The sequence below is a fragment of the Mesocricetus auratus genome, unplaced genomic scaffold (assembly GCF_017639785.1).
Source record: "Mesocricetus auratus isolate SY011 unplaced genomic scaffold, BCM_Maur_2.0 Super-Scaffold_100026, whole genome shotgun sequence".
Classification (NCBI taxonomy): Eukaryota; Metazoa; Chordata; class Mammalia; order Rodentia; family Cricetidae; genus Mesocricetus; species Mesocricetus auratus.
Window position 1 is genome coordinate 7,529,047 of NW_024429207.1, and position 16,844 is coordinate 7,545,890.

The 16,844-nt window shown below is 41.1% G+C and overlaps 1 protein-coding gene across 5 annotated transcripts in view; it reads right to left on the bottom strand.

Moving 5' to 3' along the window:
* Nucleotides 1-16,844, bottom strand: part of Irf2 (interferon regulatory factor 2) — a 99,888-nt gene that overhangs the window by 30,673 nt on the left and 52,371 nt on the right. For all 5 annotated transcript variants that reach the window (XM_005066675.4, XM_013110854.3, XM_013110853.2 and 2 more), the window contains 3 exons: nt 4,085-4,184; nt 3,237-3,413; nt 2,890-2,936 (listed from right to left, as the gene is read on the bottom strand). In XM_005066675.4, the coding sequence (XP_005066732.1) occupies nt 2,890-2,936; nt 3,237-3,413; nt 4,085-4,184 (324 nt within the window). The remainder of the gene's footprint in view (nt 1-2,889; nt 2,937-3,236; nt 3,414-4,084; nt 4,185-16,844) is intronic.

Sequence of the window (16,844 nt, forward strand, 5' to 3'; positions counted from 1 at the left end):
CTAGCTACAATTATGGAATTAAATCTGTACCCTAATATAAAGCCCTTGACTCCCATCACACATATTTTATATATGCATTTACTCAATAAATGTTTGTATCCACTCACTTATCAAACATGAATTATTTGTTCTTTGTGCTAGTCACTGAATGCTGTGAAAATAGTAAACATGATACAATCACATGACTGAAGATTGCAGCGAATTCTTCAAACTATGTGTTTGTGGGGAGAAAAAAATTATACGTCTCTTACTGAACAAGATGCTCAAAATGTAGGTTTAAAGAAATAGCATAATGGAAAACAATATGGCTAGTAACTAGTTTTTTTATAATCATAGAGAGAAAATAATCTTTTTTAATAAAAAGAGATGTAGGAAAAACCCATAGTTAAAAACAAAACCACTCAAGCTGGTTGTGATGGTTTCCATCCAAAATCCCAGCACTAGAGATTCAGGAAAGAGAATTATTGGAAATCTGACACCTGACTAGGCTATACAATGAGACCATGTCTCAAAGAAATATAAATATGTATATTTTACATGGCTTTCTATCAATTTCTTTTTCTTTTCTGAAACAAAGTTTCTGTATTCTTTGGTCCAAACCTCATCCTTAAGCTCTCCTGATTCTAGCCTCTTGAATTCAAGGATTGTAGATATGTTTTCCCTGCCATACCCAGCCCATAATATGGGTCTTAATTAAGGTTAAAAAATTATACAGAAGCTGTAATAACATTTCCAAGATAACTTGGACCCTGAGCATTGCCTAGAGATTTAATGATACCAGGGAATCTGCCAAATTCATCAGTTAAAATAAAGATACCATAATATTTTTAGAGTATTTACTTTTAAAGACACATAATAAAACATCTAGGGGAGATATAACATAGTTGAAATTTGCTTCAAAATATTTTGACAACTGTCAGAAATTGTTTCTATGCGTCAGAGTGAGTCAAATATCTATGGCGTCATATTGAAAGTCGGGAAAAAGATGGAAGCACTAATGAGATAAATATGGTCAGGGGTTGGCTAATACTAAAATTAGGGTGTGCTCTAGTGTGAACCTTGCTACTTCCTATGTGTATAAAAATTTCCCACAACAAAACTACAACAAAATTCATTATTAATCCTGCACTTTTTAATTATTATTTTTATTTGAGTGTGTGTGTGTGTGTGTGTGTGTGTGTGTGTGTGTTACTGATGTGCATGTCTGTAGAAGAAAGAAGCGGGCTTCGGATCTCTCAGAGCTGAAGTTAAAGGTGTGTTGTGAACCACCTGACATGGCGCTAGGAACCAAACTCGTGTCCCCTAGAATCACTCTTAACCACTGAGCCACCTCCCCAGTCCCTAATCCCGTGTTATTTTTTAAAATAAATCAGACACTTAAATATATATATATATGAAAAGTGAAACAACGTATCACTGCTAACCAGTCCGCCTAAAGTACTTACTTTCCATTGCAGAGATAAACACCTCTAAACCTTGAACAGCTAGCTAACTTTTTCCTCAAACTAACTACAGGGACCAGAGAAATGGCTTCCCCATTCCAAGCACTTGCGGCTCGTCTAGAGGATCCGAGTTTAATTTTTAGTGCACAGATGGAGGCTCACAACTGTCCATAACTCCAGCTCCAAGGGATCTGAGGCCCTCTGGCCTCTGTAGGTACAGGCACATACATGGTACACAGACACACATTAAGAATAAACAAATAAATATAACAGCAGTTAGTTATATGTATACCACAACTTACTCAACCAACCACTGATCTATGCTAAACACATATAAACTTCTTTTCTTGTGATTATTCCCTTAAAGATACAACACAACAACTTTTACACAATACTAGATACTAAAAGTAACTAAGGGGTAATTTAAAGTAAATGGCAGATATGGATAGGTTCTATGCAAACACCACTACATGATTTTCCATGAGGGGAAGAGAGGAATCCTGGGGACCAGGCTCCAAAGATAGCACAGGATGCTGTCCCTTCCCAACTTAATGAAATACCTAAATTAAGTCACTCTGCATGTTTTTCTCATTTTTTATTATAAATCAGGATGTTCCACATCTACTTCAAGCTTGGTTCTAAGGAGTCATGGGACCTAGCACACAAGCTACTCAACTCTTATAGGTCAGTCAGTCCCTTCCTCTGCACACAGAAGCCAGTGACCTCCGCCACCTCCTGGGTGCTCTCTGGGTCTCTAACTGTACTTGCTATCTGCCCTCTGCTTAGCAACTGATGGGCTTCCCCAGTCAGGCATGGGATTCTACACCTCTCTCACTATTTAACGAGGTCTACATCTTCTGCGCAACAAGAGAATTGAAATGTAGGGGCCGATAGACTACCTAGTCGACTCAAAACATCAAGCACATAGACCCATCCCCAGAGAGAATTCCTGAGACTGATTCAGAAAAGAACCACTGAGACTCACACTAATGGAGTGTCTGAACTGTGCTCCCAAGTTCGTAGCTTACATTAGAACAGACAGAAAGATAGTCTATACTTCTTGATGGATGTACATGATAATTACTATAGCTTTCAAGCATAATTCATAGCCTGAAAGCATATTTCACAGTATTAGACATAAGTGCATCGCTGGAGCTTGGTTGGAGCTGAGTTATCGACAGGCTAAGGAGAGGTGACAGTCAAGCTCTGTCAATCTGTTACGTCATTTGCACTTTTCTCTGGGACGCTGGAGTAAGCTAAGCATACGAGTACTTGAGTCTGCAAGTGGGTGCATGCAGAGGAGAAATATAAATAGCACATAAAACACACCAGCAAAAGGAGAAAGGGCAAAGCCTGCACAAAGGTCCTGTTACTTGCTTTGATGAGACAGAATATGAATCATTACTATATGACCACAACATGGGCTCTCTAAACAACCAAAGATTACCTTGATGTGCTTAACTCGTTCTTCTTTTTCTGTCTTTGGTTTCTTTCCTGTGGCAACAAAAAGGTAGGTCCGGATCAATTCATGAAGGACAGAGAAAGATGGGCTTTCCTACATTAAATTCTTTCTGAAACCCACTGCACCTCAGCAATACAAGAACCAGATTACAAATGTATCTTTTTGCCTTTGGTGTCGTGAAAGTCATTTTTCCAAGGCAAGTAAAGACAGAATTGTTACCTCTAGGGTGAACAAGTATCCTACCCTTCAACATGACGACAGAAGCAGAAATGAAGAAACTAAAGGGTACCGTGGTCTATAGTGAGGGATATTTAGTCAGTAAACAGCTTTACCTTTCTTAGAAGGTCGTTCAGATAAGGGCAACATCCGGTACACTCTGAAGGCATTGTTTCCTTTCTTTATACTTCTGTCTTTCACCTCTTCGATATCAGGCAAGGAATTCATGGCACATCGAAAATTTGCTTTCCATGTTTTTGGATCAGGTTTATCTACTCCTGGTTGATGCTTTCCTAGCAAAATAGCCAAAGATAAAGAAGAAGGTGGGGGACATTAACACAGGGAGAAAGGCCTAAAAACAGTACTGACAGACAGACAGAAAGACAGATAGACAGATAACAAAAAGCCTCTTTGTTCTAGATTATTAACAATCCTGCTTTTCTGGAAGCTGGGACATTTCTAAGGTACAGGCATTTTATTTCAAAAATCTAGACAACAGGAACCACACTGGTCCGCCATTTCTACCACACAGTTTGAAGTGAAAACAAAACGGTAGACTGGAGAATCAAACGATTCGTCAGAATAAAAAGCCAACAAGCAGAATGAACTAGCTTCAAATATTAAGTAAAAAGTCCACTTCTAAAAATAGCTGCCTGCAAAACTTTTGTAATAAACACAGTACTAAAAGTTAGTAGCGCTGAAGTTCCCCTGGTAACTGACCCCTAAGAACTTATGAGAATACCACATCTATGGGAATTTTAAAGACTGGGAACCTCTAGAATGGGAGGGACATCACTTCTGAGCGACGCTGCCTATACTCCTCATACATCCCCTAGATGTACCTGGGGACAAGTCTCGGGATTTCAGGGCTGTCTTCATGAGGCCCTAAGGCGGTATTTTTTGTGTAATGACAGCAAAACTCACCAGCAGCCACCGTGTAGATATGCAAGGCAAGGGTTACTACCTGTGTGGATCGCCCAGTTCCTGAAGAGTGGCGCGTCCTTCTCCACATCCCACCCGTGTCTGGCTGCGTGCATCCAGGGGATCTGGAAAATCTTCTTCTCCTGAAATGGGGGAGGGGCAAGTTAAGTAAAAACCGGAGTCATGGGGTTTCACTGAGGATATCATGGACTGCCGAAGTCTTCGGGATAAATTTCACAGCTAAGCAAAACTGAGGGTCTGCAATGAGGCTGGTTGTAAAATGAGCCTGTGGGCTGGGAAGTGGCTCACTGGCTCACTGGGTAAAGGGCTTGCAATGCAAACCTGAAGACCCAAGTTCAAGCACCCACATAAAAAGCCAGGTGTGGTGTGTGCCTGTGTCTTGGTTAAGGTTATCATTGTTGAGATGAAATACCATGACTGAAGTAATTTGGGAGGAAAGGGTTTATTTGGCTCATGCTTTCACATCATTTTTTATCCAGAACAGAAACTCAAACAGGGCAGGCACCTGAAGGCAGGAGCTCATACAGAGGCCATAGAAGAGTGCTGCTTACTGCCTTGCTCCCCATGGCTTGCTTAGCATGTTTTGTTGTTTTAGAACTCAGGACCACCAGCCCAGGAATGGCACCACCTACATTGGGCTGGGTCCTCCCCCATCAATCACTAATTAAGAAAATGTCCTAGAGGCTTGCCTACAGCCAGATCTTATGGACACATTTTCTTAATTGATGTCCCCTCCTCTCAGATGACATTTAGCTTGTGTCAAGTTGACATTAATCTATCCAGCACAGCCTATAATCCTAGATCTGGGAAAGTAGAGGCCAAAAGGCCCCTGGAGCATGCTGGTCAACTAATTTGCTCAATCAGTGCGTTCCAGGTTCAGTGGGAGACACGGACTGTCTCAAAAAATAAGGTGGAGAGCCATTAAGGAGGAAATCCAACACCAGACATGCACATGGCAAACACATTACACATGCAACATGCACACACACACACACACACACACACACACACAATTTGAAGAAAACTTAAATTAAAAAAAAAAAAGGTTCCACTGCCCCACTGGGTACCTAATTCTGACAATCTACACAGGAAGGAATTCAGAGTCTCGCACCGCCTGGCAGAACAGGAGTATATGGTAAGATTTAAGCTACCATGATATGTTCCATGCTTTGTTTCCCTCCCCTTTCATACAGCCAGGGATAAACAGTCACTGGCTGAAACTTCTAGATGCATTTCATTCTTTCTTCTTGACCTGCTGCTAAAGAAATGTCTAGTGTATTGGAGACCACTGCCACAGAGAACAAGTGTCTTCAGTTTTGCATGGGTATTTACCAAACATAGAGGTTATTTGTGTGTGTGCTGGTCTAATCACTCTAAGTCCACCGTCATGGGCATAAGGGCAGGAAATGCAAAGATATCCAGTCTGTGAGGTCAAATTGATTCTCCAGCAAAACGTTCAATACAAGCATCATACTGGACTCCTATCTTTCTTTCCACCTGAGCACAACTCAAAACTGCTTAAACCAAACCCAGCAAACACACACTCAGAACTGATGCTCTAGAAAAAGGTCCTGCTCATAGTGAGACCTCGTGGGTGAAAGGAAAGGTGGGTAGGCCCACCCTCCAACTGTGCCTGTGCACGGCACATCTGACGATGTGTGACCCTGTGAGGCCCACTTTTGTTTCTTGCAATCCCAGAAGGAGCCAAGCTGATGGTTATAATTTCCATCTTACAAGTGAGGGAACCAAAGAAAGGCATTCAGTTATTCTGCCAAGGAACTTTTGGTTCAACTTATGTAAATCCAGAGCCACAGTCATGTGATCCCTTATGAATCCACAGATTGTCTCTCACCCTCTAGATTCAGATTCTGTGCCCTGCTGTCTTGGATGGAATTTATTGGGGTTAAGGGACAAGGTTGGTAGGTGCGTTTTGCTTGTTTGTTTGCCTGTTTAAAGATTTTTGGCAGTTCTGATCATTGCTAAGTACCAGGGATACCTCCCTGCACCACACAATGGGTGGGGGGAGAGGAAGGTCAGTAAGGGATTTCCACCAGTGGATCTCACACAGCAAAATCTAGAAAAGGATCCAACAGTCTCAAAGAAACCCCTATTCAGAACCACACACAGAGACTGAACTGACAATATTCTAAAATGCTGGAGAGTTTCCAAAACTGTTATGGGGAGGAGGGGATCGACTGTATTTATAACAGTCCGTTAATAAAGAAGAACTGAAAGCCACAGGCATTTTCATAAACTCCTCATTGGTCACTGGGTGTCGCCCACCTGTGGGCCAACGAGTAGGGGGACCAGAAGGTTCAGTGGAGTTTTCATTTTTTTTAATGTGTGTGAAAATCACAGAGAACGGGACTGCTTAATGATGCTCTTGTGAAAATGAACACAAATAAAAGGGAACTGATTTCATGGAAAAGTTTTCCCTGCTGGCGAAATTTCAAAGTATTAGAGGGTGCTATCAGGACGCTGGGGAGAAAGCACATGGGCAGCATTAAACCACCAGTGGTCCAGCACTGGACTCTGCATGCTGTAATACATGCTGCAATGCAGCCAGGCAAGATGTGTCCGCTGGTGCAATACTGGCGTGGATGTTAGTAACCAACTACTTTCTGATTGCACTGAAGGCCGGCCGGCTCCTCAGGTGGGAATTTGTGCCTGGTACTGTAAACCTATTCAAAACTCAGGACTGTGAAAGTCATAGGCTCTAGTTGGGAACCTAGTACAACTTTTTTGCTAAGTTGCCATGTTGTTGAACTTCTTTCTGAATATTTTTATTTATACCCATAAAATAGCGTTGTTCTCAACATTAGCTAGAGAAGTTTCTTTTTGCAGTGAGTAGCATTCCATGCAGACTTGTAACTAGTCAAAGTGCTGAGAATAAGTGACTATTGAGTGTTCAGCCCTAAATGCAACACCTACATCAATCTCCTCAAGACCCAGGGTTCATCACAGAAGAAGGGGTGAAAAGACCTGAATAGTGGGAGAATGGGGAGGAGAACTGTGACAGGACATGACCACTAACAGCAGCTATAGCTACCAGCACAAAACCAAGGCAGTCAAAGTTTAGAACAGAAGGGGGATGGGCTCTCAAAGTCCCACCCTGTCTGAGGAGCGATGTTGTCAATTGATGGATGATCCAGGAGGGAGGGCCATTGTCCTTTGGGGGTGTGACTGCTAATGCATCGCTTATGCTCTGGCTGCAGGCCCCACAGCCATGCACATGTTGGAATTACTAAAGGAACTCAGTGGATGGCTTAAAACAAAAAGACAGGGAACACGAAGGTTGGAGAGGGGATATATTTGGTCCAGGAGGAGTCAGAAGGGAAATTGGGGAGAGAGATGATCAAAGTATATTGTTTACATGTATGAAACTGTCAAAGAATAAATATAAAATACTCTTTAAAAAAGATTCCAGGTAGTTTTTTTCCCTGGAATTCACTCCTATAATTTAAAGTTTCCTGCTTAAAAATACAGACTTTAACTGGGCGGTGGTGGCACATGACTTTAACCCCAGCACTTGGGAGGCAGAGGCAAGAGGATCTCTGTGAATTCAAGGCCAGCCTGGTCTACAGAGTGAATTCCAGGACAACCAGGGCTGTCTCAAAACAAACAAACAAAAGAAAAATACAGACTCTGAAGAATGTGTTGGACTTTTTGTCCAGATGAAAAGAATTCTGATGTAACACAATCTGAATTCTTTTCATAAGACACAGATTCAAGCATTGCTTGCATGTGCACACACATACATTTTTACATATACATACAAACATGGTCTCACGGGAATCAAACAAAAATCATAAAATCGTAAAATGATGACTAAACCTAGCAATTGTCAGTACAGATCATCCTGACACGGGTAAAGAACCCAAACAGTCCTGAATCACTAAAGAAGTACAAACTAAAATAAGCATCTCACCCTACCAGAATGGCTAGAGAGGGAACAGGAGAAAACTAGAAGACAAAAAGCATTTGTGAGGTTTGGGAGACACTGGAACTCCCATGTGGAGTAGCAGAGCCACTGTGGGAAATACTCTGGCCATTCCTCAGAAAGTTAGACACACAAGTTGCTAGCTGGCAACACCACGGTTTCACTTCGTGTCTGGATGTGTCCTCACAGAATTACAAATGTTCAACAAAAACTGGCATGTGGTTGTGAACACACTTACCAAGACCAAAGATGGAAACAGTTCAAATGCCAACCTGCTGGTGAATCCATAAACTGAGTGTGGTATACAGTGGAATGTCTGCTTTGTGCGTTCAGTTGGAACCATTCCATTTATACAGATCAGCAACGGCGGACTGACACACACAGCCACATGGGTGAACTTTGCAAGACTGTTTTGACATAAAGAACCCCAGCACAAAGGAACAAACATCAAATGGCCCCATTTATACGGAAAAACCAGAAAGAGCAAAGCCATCTCTTCCTAAGCAAGGAAGAGATGGGCAGTGACTGGCTAATGAATATGCTGTTTTATTTGGGTGAAGTGAAAAGTGTTTGGAAGGAGATGGTGGTGATAGCTATGGAATACTGTGAAGGTGCCTAATATCTCTGAATGTACACCCTAAAATAGTTAAAGTGGCAATGTTTTTGAAAACTTCATCTAACTTTTAACTTTAGCTTTTCATACTGTATAAAAAGCACTGCTAAATAAATATAACCCAGAGCTTTAAAAATACTTTAATGGAAAAATATGAGTTTTGTTTTAAACATGCATTTTAGTTTGCATTTGTGTGTGTGTGTGTGTGTGTGTGTGTGTGTGTGTGTGTGTGTGTGTGTGTTGTGGCAGACAGCCTGTGTTTATGTGAGTGCAGAATCAGAGGATCCCCAGGAGCTGGGGTTACAACTGGTTCAGAGTCCCAATGTAGGTGCTGGGAACTGAAGTAGAGTCCCCTCCAAGAGCAGTATCCTCTCTTAACTGCTGAACCATCTCTCCAAATCCAAGATTCATTTTAAAACTGAGATTTGAAACGAGCCTTCTTGTCAAAGATATTTGTGCTTCCATGGAGCTACATGTCTGCTTAGTCACTGACACATCTTCAGAGTCCAGTGGTCCAGAGTGCCTCATAGTCCTGCATACACAGTGTTTGTACAGACTTCGAATGGAAAGACTGCTCCTGAGTCCTCCCATGTGTGCATATGAACAGACCTACCCAACTGAGGAGGAACTGGCTGAGTTGAGAAAATCACCTGAGGCTCTCTTGAGCAGGAAGAGCTGCATGTACCCTGATCCCATGGAAACTAATTCTGTCATCTCCCTCTGCTTCATTTTCCTCCAACAATGATAAGATGTTCTAACTGATTTGTTCTTTCTGTTTGGACTTTTTACCCTGTACAGAGATAGCCTTAAAAACACAAGCCTGTTTCAAAGGGAAGAAAAGAGAAGGCTCTTTGATCTGAGGAGAGGCCACAGTGCCTTGGTCTAAATGGATCTCTATTGTGAATACCAACAGCCAGAATGGAAATCACACAGAGTGATGAGAGAAATGATGGCCCCAGCAGTAGATGCCACCTTCATTCCTAAACCAATGATCTCAAAAAAATTACAAGTAACCACACAGACAAATCTGGAACTAGTCTGGATTCTCCAACAAGTCAATGACAAGAAAGAAAGCAAAAACAGGGCACTTACTGCTCACAAGTCAGATGAGACCTGAGAGTCATAAAACTGAACTTGCAAACCAAACATAGACATACATCAAAAAGATTATGCACTGTATTCAAGCAGGCTTTATACCTGAGGTGCAGGATGGTTCGACATATGCAAGTCAATAAAAGTAATGAACCACATAAATGGACTTAAAGACAAAAAATTACATGATCATCTCAATAGATGCAAGATCCAGCATGTCTTCATGATAAAAATCCTAGATAAAGTAAGTTGAAGGAACATAAAAGAGCTATAATTGAGAAACTGAAGAACTTGTCATCCCAAATGAAGAAAAGCTTAAATCAATCCCACTGAAATCAGGAACTAGACAAGTATGTCCACCATCCCCATTCCTTTGCAATACTAAGCACTAAGGCAAGAGGGATATCAATAAGGAAAGAAGTCAAATCATCTCTATTTGCAAATGACATGACACCATATCTTAGAGATCCTAAAAATGATAAATTCAGCAATGTGGCAGGATACAGAGTCAAGAAAGCAGCTTCAACAATGAAGCTGGGGAAACCTACTGTCCACATGCAAAGGAAAGAAACTAGACCTGTATCTATCACCTCTCACAACAACTAACTCCAAAGAGATCAAAGACTTAGAGGTGAAACTCCTATAAGAAAACATAAGCAGTACTTATGTGGCATAGGTATAGGAAATGACTCCGTGGACAGGACTGCAGTGGGCCAACAATTAAGGCTAACAGTTGACAAGTGGGACTTCATGAAACTAAAAGTCTTCAACACAACTAAAGAAATAATCAGTAGGATGAAGAGTAAGCCCAGAGAATGGGTGGAAATCATTGTCAGCTACACATATGATAGAGGATTAATATCCAGACTATATAGAGAACTCAATAATGAAAGAGACAAACCAAACAAAGACCCATTTAAAAAATGAGCATGAATCTGAACACAGTTCTTGAGAAGAAAAAAAGTCTAAGAAATATCCTCCCCAAAAATGTTCATTGTCCCTAGCAATTAGAGAAACCCACATCAAAACAATTTTGAGATTTATTCTCACCAAAGTCAGAATGGCAAAGATCAACAAATGATTGACAAAAATGCTGGAGAAAGGATGTGGAAAAAGAGGAACCCTCATTCGCTGTTGGTAGGACTGCAAACTAGCCCAACCACTCTGTAAATCATTGTGGGGAAGCTAAAAGTAGACCTACCACATGACCAGTTTTACGACTCCGGGCACAGCCTACTCACTCCATGAATATTTTGCTTAACATGTCCACTGTTGCTCTATGCACAATACTTAGGAAATGGAAACAACTTCAATGTCTTTCCACCAATGAACAGATATTGAAAATGTGACATATATACACTCTGGAAATCAAGCTGTAAAGAAAAAAAATGAAATCATGACATTTGCAGGTAAATGGATGGAACTAGAAAATCGTACTGAGTGAAATAGCCCAGACCTAGAAAGACAAACATCAAATGTTCTCTCTCACTGAGGTTTCCAGCTCCAAATCTTGAGGTGTAAATATATAACATGGAGCACCCGGAAAGAAACCAGGAAAGCAGAAGGAGACCATTGCAGGGGTTGGGGGTGGGATAGCAACAGAAGAATAGCAGGGTGAAAAGGGATATGAAGGGGGAAATGGGAAAAACGTGGGAGCTCTAATTAGGAAGGGGAAGGAGAGAGATACAGCAGGAGGAGAGAGGAGGGTAAAGTAACAATAAGGATGTTTGAGAAAGTCTCAAGGAACCATACAAATTAACTATTTGCTTAAAAAATCTAATACACATACTGATATTCATAGATATAGATATAGATATAGATAGAGAGTTTAAATGAAATTTTCCCATAAGAGCTGGCAATCCTTCCTCCAAGAGCCATAGACCACCAAAAAAAAATTCCAACAACAGAGATAAGAAGCCCTGAGCTGTTGGTCAGGGTTGTCCAAGAGATTCCCAAAACATTCTAGGCTCTTGTTATTGCCTTTAGTTGCCCACTCCACCCCACCCCAGCACCAAGATGGAAGAAGCTAAGTCCCTATTGTTTAGAACACTATGCATTTCAGACCAAGGACCCAGAAGCCTTCATCTGGCTGGATTTAACCTGAAAGCTTCCTCCCTAAAGACTAGCTTTCATAAGATCAGAAGGTGCCATCCCAAAGGAGGGAGGCAGCCAACAACACTACCCAGCTTTGACCTCTATGAACCACAAGGACAACCAGCATTACAAGCTAACCCTAAGGGTTCTGTAGTGGCACACATACCTTGGTGGTCACCAACGGCTCTCTAATTGGACTTTGGACTTAAGGTCTACTCATCAAGAAGGAAATCATGCCTGGTACTGAAAACCCAGTCAGCTACCCAGGAATAGTGAAATCACGGATCTTCGAGAAGAATCCACAACCTCTACTTCACTAAACCAGCACAGTCACTAACTACATTCTAAATATCTGTTCTTATGCCCACAGATAACTGTAGTTCTCACTTCTCATCAAGATAACTCTCTTTGCAATGGACAGAGACCATTACGGAAAACAACCAATCAAAAGGCAGAGTTGTGAAAACCAGTCCTAACTGTTGCATCTACAGTTCTCGCACCTAAGGCTCAGAGATCATTGCAGAAGAGTGGGGAGAAAAGATTGTAAGGGCCAGAGGATCAGGAAGTTGGCCGTGAGACTCTGTCTCCTAGATACAGGAAGCTATACCCACGAAGTCTCACCAACATGGCAGCCTGAACAAGGATGACACCAATGGACATGCTAATGTGGAAGGGGGAAAACTCAGGAGACTTCAGCCCTCGACAAAGAGCCACAAGCACCTAAGGAATGCTGAGAATGCGAGAAATACTTTTCCCAGAGAAGAGCACACCAACTGGTTATCTAATACCAATGTGGTCAATCCGGAGAACATACATGCAATACACAGACTAAGTGGGTTGTATTTATGTATTAGGAACAAACATGTAAAAAACAATTGAAGAAAAAGAGGCCATGAATTTAAGAGAGTAGAGGGGTACATGGGAGGGTATAGAAGGAGGAAGTGATGTGATTATATTTATAATCTCAAAAAAATAAACTATTTTAAAATGTTCTCTTGGGAATACACAAGGCATCTGAATATAAGTAGGACAGTGATACTAAAAGAATTATTATTGACTTTGTCCAACTTATAATGATATGGCAGATAGGTTAGAAAATATCCTAAATCTTACAGATGTACACCATCATCCAATGGCCTTAAGATACCACCCCTTCCTACCTACACAGAAAAGATGAAGCAAATAGCAAGAAATCTAGATGTGGGCCTATGAGAATTTGGCATCCTATTCATTCTAGATATATGACTAGGCTATACTATATCATATGCAAATACTATCATAAAAAGTACATGGTTCTTCCAAGGCCGAATTCTGAAGTGATACAGATCCCCCGCCAGCAACATCCTAGATGTCCATTTGAAATCTTCCATAGTGGCTGAACCCTGCTACATGATAGGGTCTCCTTAAGTTTTATTAGAAGTGAGAAATGGAAACAAATTAAAGCATAATTAATCACCTACTTGTGTCTTTCTAAGAATGTCCTACATACACTGGCTGGACTTTTCTTTAGAGATAGACACGATAGTAACCAAACCCCCAATGCTAACTTTGATATCTCTTTTTCTTTCTTTTTTTCTTTTTGTTGGCTTATTGTTGTTGTTTTCTTATTTGTTTGCTTGTTTTGTTTTGTTTTGAGGCAGGGTCTCCATAGGTAGTCAGTTTAGACTCAAATGCTCAACAATGCTGAATATGAAGGCTGCAGATATACATCACCAAGCTAATTAATCTTAGTATTTTTTTAAAAGCTGTGAATTTGGACCTATTACCTTCATTCATAGGTTCACAAGCCCCTCAATATAGACAGCCTCATACTGTTCAGCATTTGATCTAGCACTGTTCACAGAGTAACCATCAGGACAGCCATGCCCTGCACCAAAGGCTTCCAGGCATAGGTAAAAATGCATTCTGAGTATCAAATGATATGGTTTGGGTGTGATTTGAGTGTTTCTTGCAAGGCTTTCTTGGACTGCAGCAAGGATTGGTTGAGATGATGGAACCTTTAAGTGATGGGGGTCTAGTGGAGAATAATTAGATCATACATAGGCTCTGTGCTCACAAATGGCTTAGTGCTGTTTTGGGAAGTGGGTCAGGTCTGCTAGGAGTATCCTAGCTCCTTAAAGAATCTGCTAGGTTTCCATTCATTGTTTGTTTGTTTGTTTGTATATTTTTAACAGCAAGCTGGGCCCTGCCCAGGTCTTTTCTCCTAGCTTACAGATTTGCCTCTTCTGTTGTCAGTCATGTTGTAAAGCAGCCCTCACCAGGACCTGTACTCTTCCAGCTACCTGTACTATGAGTCATATAAATTCGTTGGCATGTGATTTAATGCATTCTGTTACAGCAACACAAAGTGCACCAAGACACCATCTGTGATATAATAAAATCACAAAGTCTTAGGGACGCTGCATCTCTTTTCCTAGAATCCCAACAGTCTTCAACAGGAGACAAGGTTTTAGAAAGACCTCAAACCACTCAAAATACTAACAAGGTTCTAGGAGTGCTTGTGAGTGAAAAACAGTGGGCTCCTGGTGACAGATGAATGCAACAAGCCTGAATTAGAGAACACCTATAAAAAAGACGCCTGTGTGAGTTTAGGTATGAATAGAAAATATCCTAACCCATCTCAGGCATGCACTGTCCATGTGCACAGGCAGACACTTGCTGTAGCTTAGCCCTCACAGGTCTCCTGCCTAACTGGGACCCTCAGACACAGAGAAGCCAAGATATTCTTGTATCAATGTTGTCCTGAGAAGCCGAGGCAACTAGAGCCAGTGACATGCTCCTTTCAATCAGACGTCCTTGGGTCCAGTTCTAGCAAAAGTGTCCATAAGATGCCAAGGAGGTCCCCATCCTTACTCTTCTTTGGAGAAGAGAATTGTGGTGCAAAGAGACAGAGAAAAGGCGTCTAGCAGAGAAGGGGCTCCTGAGCATGCTAAGGGTTTGGTTACAGAATGAGAAATTATTGTCTCCAGCTCTAGAGCAGAAAAATATGGACAAGGCTGGAGATGCATCTCACTGGCAGAGTACTTGCCCAGTAGCACAAGACTTTTTTTTAATACCCAGCACGGGAGGTAGTGGGCAGTGGAAAAGGTGTTTCCACAGAGGAGGAAGTACTTAGAGGGTACACTTGTTTTCTATGGTTGTTACAAAAATAATGACAACACCCTGGGTGGTTTACAATAGAATGCATTATATCACAGTTCTGAAAGTCAGAAATCCAAAATCAAGGTGTTGGCAGGCCTTCATCTTTTCCAAAACTTCTAGAAGAGTCTTTCCTCCCTCTTGCAGCTTCTGATAGATCCAGAAGTCCCTTAGCCATGATTTCATTGCACCCCCTCTGTTTTCACAAAGCTCTGTGTGTGTGTGTGTATGTGTGTGTGTGTGTGTGTGTGTGTGTGTGTGTGTGTTCTTCCGTCTCTTTTTAAAGGCACCTGCTTTTGAAATTGGGGCAGCCCAGGCAGACAATCCAGATGTTCTCATCTTGAAGTCCTTAACTGCACCTGAAAACGCTTTTCCAAATAAAGTCACACTCCCAATTTCTAGAGGTTGAGATGTGGTTTTGGAGGTAGAGACTACTGGTCAACCTCCCGCAGAGGACACCTAACTACAGATTGCCAGTGCCCTGTTGACACAATAGGTACAATGACACCCTGTGCTCTCCACATACAGATGTAGTTCAGGACAAACAAAAGTGAGAACAGAAAACTCAGGTGGTAGAAAAAGAAATAGCAGAAATAGATCACTTGCTTTTCTTGAAAATTGCAAAACACATACTTCAATCTCAGACCATGAGTCCAAACAAGTCTCCCTTACCTCTCTCAGTTTCCTGGTCTGAAACATAACAAAAAATAAAATAAAAAATAACAGTCTTTTCCCAGAGTAAGTTGTTGAATGTAATGATTTGCTTAGAAGAGGAAGTAGCATGAAATACTTAGCAAATGTCAGCTGCCATTACTATTATTTGTTACCCTGCATCTCCCCATACTGTTGCTGAAATACCACCTTCTCTCCTCTTACCCATACTTGTACTGCTGCTCACTGAGCAATCAAGGGTGACCTGAGTTCTTGTTCGTATATTTAGAAGAGACCGATTATATACCTAAACCACAACTAACTATAGATATTGCAAGCCTGGAAAAAAAAACACATTGCTTGCCACAAAACGTTCCAGTACATGACAGAACGTGTGAAGTAAGTATGTGCTTTATTTATTTCTGTTTTCTCTGTGGTTCACATTATTTCACATTAAAGACTCAAACAGGCATTCAGTTACACTCATATTGAATTCAAAATAAATGGGTAAGAGAAAGAATAAGATTTGAGAGAGATCTGAAAAGATAAAATGAAACCAGAAATTTTGAGGGTTTTTTTATTTCTCCACAATATCTTTTTCACTCATTAAAAGCAAGCCACAATCTCTCACTGGCTTTAAGCTCTTACACCTGGTGTGAAAATAAAGCTTGACCCATTAAATTATTCATTGTGTCTTTATTATTAAGAGATGAAGGGGGGAGAGTGAAAAAGAAGAAAGGACATTTGCTCAGAATTCTTGGTGGAAGGAGGAAAAGAATCCTCCTTTAGGCCTCCTTAGAGAAGGCATAACTATCCTACTTAGCTGTTGCTCAGAACCAGTGTTTCTCAACCTGCGGGAACGTGATCCCCATGGGTTCATGACCCTCTTGGGGATGAATGACCCTTTCACAGGAGTCACACCTCAGATATCCTGAATATCAGATATTTATATTATGATTCAAAACAGAGGAAAATTTTTAGTTATAAAGCAGCAATGAAAATAATTTTTATGATTTGGGGGTCACCACAATATGAGGAACTGTATTAAAGAGTCGCAGCATTAGGAAGGCTTAGAACCACTGCTCTAGACTGTAGGTGTGCATTTTTAGATTAAAAACAAAATTGCCCACATTAGCTCTCTTAGGATCAGTTAAATTGAGAGTGTTGTGGTTAACAAAGTGTGTGTGTGTGTGTGTGTGTGTGTGTGTGAACAATTACCAACTACTTTTTTAGCATAAGTGGTCATACAAACAG